Raw genomic sequence first — 6,836 nt, forward strand, 5'->3', positions numbered from 1 at the left:
GGCATAGAGCTGATTTAAAAATGATTTTACAAAACCCACCAATAAAAACATTGCATCAACGACATGATTCAATTAGTTGCGTATTGCAGAACAATTAAGTTCATAAATGACTAATTGACGTACTTCAGGGCAAAAGTGTAGCTACTCTGAGCTTATATTAGATTGCACATCATGAACTGCTGTATTGACCCCCTGACTCACAACCACTGTTGAATATCGACAAGCATAACCATAGAGAAAATGGGCCAAAGTATGTAAAATGTCCTGGTTGTATCCTTTGGATTCTTGCTGTTGTTTACAGCAACTGGAAGCCTTCTGAATCTACAGGTAAGTATTGGTAGAATTACATTGAGGCATGCATATACCCTAAACCAGATCAATATTTGAGCAACATCTGTTATTTTATTAGTATGGTTGGAATCTCTAATTTGTTATTGTTTATGACATTCACTTATGTAGACAATGTCTTCAAATGCATCGTAAAGCGTTATATGTTAAACAAACAGGCCTATCCCAGTCAATGTCATAACTATTACTGGGGTTTCCATAACTGTTGTTCATAAAAGCTGTATGAATAAACTTTGTTCCTTGTCTTTTACTACTACGTTACAGAGCAGTTTGAACACTGAAGAAGGAGTAGGTGTGGCCTCAGCAAGTGTGCAGTTTGCCTCCATCATTCTGTCCTCCATGTTTGTTGCCCCCTTGGTTATAAAATACCTGGGCTGCAAATGGACCATTGTTGCTGCGATGGGATGCAATGTTGTGTACACAGTTGGAAACTTCTATCGAGGATGGTAAAGCTATTACTGAAAAATATGTAATACTATGTTATGTATGATGTGGCTTTGCTTTGTGACAAAATGTCCACACCTACTGATACAGTGATAAAACATTGTGAACATTGTCTCCATGATGACAGCATTGTCAAATGTACTCAGCCATAGTGTGGCTATCAGCATATGTGAGATGCTTTTTACAATAAAAATGACGTGAAACCCCATTCATAATATCAATGAAGTTTAATAAGGAACTTACTGTACTTAGGTAACTCATTAAATCCATTATTTATTACCGAGCAGATATTTAATGTTAGCACTGGGCTGTAAGTATATGTCTGTTCCAGTCCAAAAGATAGATCTTCAAGTGTCTGGAAATGTGTCTGGATATAGAGGATTTCATAGATTCTTAGTGTTTCTGTCATTAACTGATCCTTCTTTTTGAGGAAAATGGGAAGAAATATGAACAATGTGTTGTTTCTTGTGGATTACTGCTGATGTTCACAGCAACTGGAAGTCTCTAGAGCATGCAGGTAAATATCCCATAACCAATTATATCATATGTCAGAGTCTTTGAAGGTGGTTAGTCAGTAGTACATCTGGAACTACTGAGACCAACAGGTTGTTTTTTTATTCATAGGATTGCATTTATAGTAAATATATCCTGTTAGTAAATCCCAAATGATGTTATATTTTTCAGAATAGTTTGAACTCGGAGGGGATTGCCTATTCGTGCATTATCCTGTCCTCTGTTTCTCACACCAAGCCTTATACGACTTGGGCTGCAAATGGACTATTGTTGCAGCTATGTGATCTATACAGTTGGAAGCTTCTTTCCATAATGGTATGATGATCTTGCTCTCAGTGAGCCCAGACATACAGTATGTCAATTCAATCTAATAAAGACTAAATTTCTTTGTTTTGCAAAGAGCAGCTGTTTACTGAGCTGTTTTCTTTCAGGGCGAGCCTGATCCCAGTCTCAGTGATAATTTGTTTGGGAGGATTGCCACTGTGGTCTGCTGCCATCACATATCTCACCACTACAGGCAACCTGTAGGCAGAAGAAGACAAAACAAAAAGTCAGGATGTAGTCAATCACTACTTTGGGATATTTTCCCCTCTTGTACCAGTTGTCTTCTGTATGGGGAAATCTGATGTCATCCCTTATATTTGGCCAAGATACAAGCACAGATAACTAAACATTTTAACTACCTGTGCAGTGTTCATAAATGTTATGGCTTACCATAAAATAGCAGACAAATAATCAACTTCCCATAAAGAGATTGTTACGCACGCCTCTTGGAGGGGGGAACGCAACACCCTGCTACACTCAACTCCCCGTGGAGTGAAAGAGGTATGTGACTGTAGGTGCGGGTAAGGATGACAGACAGAATTTTACCATTAACAGGGAATTTATTCCTTCACAATTTATTCCTTCAGGGAAAAAGGCCCTGGACGGAACCAAAGCAAAGAAAGTTAAAGTTAAAGAGCCCCTTCTCCTACCTTACCTACCCACAACTTACCTAACTAGCACCAGCTGGCGCACTACCCAAAATACAGGGGGGGATGGTCCACCGAGGTCTTACCTAGTGTGCATAGACAGAGTACATACTATGGGTAAATGTATGCCCACATGCCTCTTGCCTAAGCACTCCCAAGGTGCCTTCCCCTTCCCCCTGGGAACAAATTAAACAGAATAATACAAATGTAAGTAGACAATTCCAATAATCAAAAACACTGCGTCCTATTGGCACACACATACCTCAGAAGCAGCGACTACAAAATACTTAACAAAACCTGTCTCTGAGCAACAACCAACACAGAACATACCAACAAGCTCTGTCTGCGCAACAAACAATACTGGGGCATACCCAGAAGCTCTTTTTCTGAGCAAAGGAACACAGGCTTTTATACAGCTGGAGAAGGAGTCTGTAATTGCAGACAGCTGTATCCCCTGACGAGAGGTCAGGGTCAGCTCCAATCTGCAATGGGGCTGACCAATCAGCTGCTTGGGAGAATCCAGGAAGCCATTTCCTGAAATACATACATATACACACAAACCCACAACAACACAGAAACCGGGGAAGTAACAGAGATTCAGCTTCATATCCTTTCTTATTGTGTCTCACAGAAATGTGACCTGTCTCTCTCTCCTTACAGTGAATGTAACTCAAGGTGAAGCTCAGCTCTGTGGAGTGTCCAGTACTGGAAGCTCTAGCGCAGTAATTATAAACTCCACCAGACCTGATGACAAGTCTGTGAACACTCTGTCAGGCTGCTGCCTATGTGAGCTGCCCTGTAAAAATGTAATCATAGGAGGACATACCTTATGTTTACCCCACTGTAACCGTATCAATCATATGTCAATCACTGAAACAATCCCCTCCTCTCGCGCTATACAAACATCACAGCAGAAATATCTACTGTATATTCTGCTGGTGTTAATCTTCTGGCAATGATTCCGGTGGCTGCATTCCTGGATAACATAAACAGCAAAAATAAACTGGACTCTAAGGGCAACAAAGCGCCCTTATGTACTGTATAACTTGACACATTCAAACAACTTCGAGATAAGAGACAAGTTCTTCTCCTCCTTTTGACCTCATACATTGATCTGTAGGTGGGTTTCCTTACTGCGGACTACACCGGTGTAAGTTACTACGCACATTTTTTCGAAACACATTCCTTAAAGCTGACAATAGTAATTAAAACATTTTAAAATCACTAAAACTAAGACATTTGTTTTGTTCAGGAAAAACCCTGTATCTGACCACATTATGTACCTTTTTTTAGAGTTATGCCACATGTGCTTTGGGGATACATTTTGTTGGCTATGTAATGATTTGCTTTGGTGCCACAACTTCCCTATTCTCTATACTTTTTGGGAAGCTGTCACAATACATTGGAAGAGAAGCATTATTTCATTTGGTAAGGGGGGACAATGTAAACACCAGACGATACATTTTAACATATCAACAATCACTTTGATGATCCACTTCTACTTACGGTATTAGTGTAACTCTCTTCCAGCTTCAGTGACACGCAGCCCTTAGCCTGGCTCTGTTGTTCTGGAGGCCTCACCCAGACCAGCTGCCTGTGTTATTTGTGTTTCCTGCTCTCTGGGGCAATGCAGATGCTGTATGGCAGACACAAATCAAGGGTGAGTTACCCTTTTCCTGTAGTCATGATTGCCTAACCTTTAATAATGTGTGACCAACTAGGTATTGAATCCAGGTCACCCACATGCCTCAAGACTGTTAGCCCTCTGAGCTAAAAAAAAAAAAAAAAAAAAAAACTGTGCTGTGCATTTATTCTGGAAGCTAACAGTTTTCAGACAAGGTTACTGACCTGTCCATAGTTCACTGAGCCACCGATGTTATAACTTTTACCGGCTGTTCAGATGGAACAAAAAATGTAAGCTTTCTTTCCATTTTTCAGCATTCTATGGAGTTCTTTTTTATGACCAGAAGGAGGTAGCATTTGCTAACTATCGACTATGGGAGTCCGTGGGATTTGTAGTGTTTTATGCGCTCAGAAACTTCCTCTCTGGAAATCAAGCTCTACATCCTGGCTGGAGTTCTACTTGTGGCAGTTGTACTCTATGGTGGGGTGGAATTCAAAAGAGAAAAAATTCTACAGAGGGGGAAATTAAGTCCAAACCTTAGAGGGATATAACATTGACCCGACCACAGAAACTACAAGACGTAGTAGAAGTCTACAAATCTTGACTGTATTAAATAGACAATGTGGAATACAGCTCTCATGTAAATAGATATGTATGCTGTGAAAATTATGAGAAATATACATACAATTTTTAGTATGTCAAGTATAGGTTATATGTATAGCGGTCCCTTATGTTGGTAGCGGGGTCAACATGGTTCTTTTTACATGGTTGAAATAGTGTATTACTGCCTATTAACTGATGTTACCCGCTACCAAAGTATTTCGGTATGAATGTGGGTAGCAAAAACAACAACTTGAACTTCATGTATTCAGTATTCACCAGTAAAAGTGGAAGTGGGAAAAACTTTTTTTCGGAAAAAATCGTTGACTATATCTTCAAATGTCGGCTAATTGACTTCAAATCGAATTGAAGTCACATCCATTGTTACTGTAGGCTACATTGAATCATGAAAAACTGACCTCCACCTGTCCTGCTCGAACCACATGACTAGGCTACACTCTTTCGCGCGGCAGTGGGTTCACCTAGCAACACGGATGACCGGCAGGCGTAGAGGTCTTAATAACACTCGCAGAACTGAAGAAAACTCGGGACCGGGCGAGAGGTGCCTGTGTTTAAAAAGAAGAGATCTCTCATCAAGGTAGGTAGAATGTAAATACGATATTGGACAATTCCAGTGAGATGTGTGACGGTAATCGAGGTTCATTAATCATATGTTGAATTCTAACGCCCATGTGTGAAGCCTGCTAGCCTGGTTGGTTGCCACTGCCAGTCTCTGTTTAGCTATTGGCGCATGGCACGGAGTAGGAGTGGAATGTTATAGAGACTGGTACCAAGCACGGAGTACAAGGAGTGTAATGTTACAGAGACTGGTACCCAGCACAGATTACAAAGAGTTGGATGTTACAGAGACTGGCCCCCAGACTAGAAGTTTACAGCCTAGGTTTGATTGCATAGGAACAAAATGATTTGAATTGCAATGATTGTTTTCAATTAAAATGTATTCACAAATATCTTACAAGCAAAGAGCAATTTCTAAGAAATAATAAGGGAGTGTAAGGGAGTGGTCTGATGGCAACAGTTTACCTTCCAAGTTAGGAATAAACTGACTCATTTTGTAACCTCATCAATATAATGGTACTGTTGTTTTTTAGTGAAGGATCAGACTGTTGCTTACCTGGTATGGCCGCAGGGGTGTGTGGCCCCACACCCCTGGTGTTCCGGCTACACGAGGGAGCCCCAGAGCTGGTGAGAGAGGTGCTGCTGGAAAGAGGCTGGGAGGAGTATGACGAGCAGGAGCAGGAGGAGGGAGACTGGAACCTCTACTGGCGCACCTCAGCCTTCCACAACTCAGACTATGAGAACATACTGCCATGGCAGAGACTCAACCATCACCCCAAGACTGTGGGCATCACCCGCAAGGATTGCCTGGCCAGAAACCTGAAGAGAATGAGAGGGACGTTCGGCTCGGGTCTTTACAACTTCAGCCCGACAACTTTCATCCTCCCCAATGATTACACCAGGTTTCTGGCAGAGTACACCAAGCATCGTTTGAAGAATGGAGGCAGGTCGTGGTATTGGATCTGCAAGCCAGTGGATCTATCAAGAGGCAGGGGCGTCTTTATCTTTGAGGACATCAGAGACTTGGTGTATGACTCCTCAGTGATCGTTCAGAGATACATCAGCAATCCTCTCCTCATCTCAGGGTACAAATTTGACCTTCGGATCTATGTTTGTGTGAAAAGTTTTCAGCCCCTCACCATCTACATGCATCAGGAGGGATTGGTACGCTTTGCGACTGAGAAATACAATTTGACATCTTTGGACAACCTTTATTCTCACCTGACCAACACGAGCATTAATAAGTTTGGCCCCTTCTACACAACAGACAAAGAGAGAGTGGGACAAGGATGTAAGTGGACTATGAGTAAATTCCGCTGCTTTCTTCATAGCCAAGGTATCAATGAACTGTTCCTCTGGCAAAAGATCAACAACATTGTCACACTAACTTTGCTCACCATAGCCCCATCCGTACCTTCCAGTCCCAACAGTGTTGAGCTCTTTGGGTTTGACATCCTAATTGATGCCAAATTTAAGCCATGGCTACTAGAGGTTAACTACAGCCCTGCTCTCACCATCGACTGCCAAGTAGACGTGACAGTCAAGAAAGTACTTCTCAATGATCTGGTTGATCTGATGAACTACAAGTCCATGGACAGCGTTAGACAGAGAGGATATCTCAAACAGAAGTACAAACGCCCCTGCTATCTAGGCAGCCAGTCTCTGCAGTCCCCAATGTTGCTCCCCAAGTCTAGGTGTGAGCACCACCCAGCAAACAAGAAAAGTCTCAGCATCCATTCTACGTTTTCTGACAGTAT

The 6,836-nt window shown here is 41.8% G+C and overlaps 1 protein-coding gene across 1 annotated transcript; it reads left to right on the forward strand.

The window, feature by feature from the left end:
- Window positions 1-3,445: 3,445 nt before the first annotated feature.
- Window positions 3,446-6,822, forward strand: LOC120043598 (probable tubulin polyglutamylase TTLL2; the record flags this gene model as incomplete). Its single annotated transcript, XM_038988164.1, has 2 exons — window positions 3,446-5,098; window positions 5,613-6,822. Coding segments are annotated over exons 1-2 (1,365 nt in total), but the record flags the coding sequence as incomplete, so codon positions are not given.
- Window positions 6,823-6,836: the final 14 nt, after the last annotated feature.

The sequence above is a fragment of the Salvelinus namaycush genome, unplaced genomic scaffold (genome assembly GCF_016432855.1).
Source record: "Salvelinus namaycush isolate Seneca unplaced genomic scaffold, SaNama_1.0 Scaffold973, whole genome shotgun sequence".
Taxonomy (NCBI): domain Eukaryota; kingdom Metazoa; phylum Chordata; class Actinopteri; order Salmoniformes; family Salmonidae; genus Salvelinus; species Salvelinus namaycush.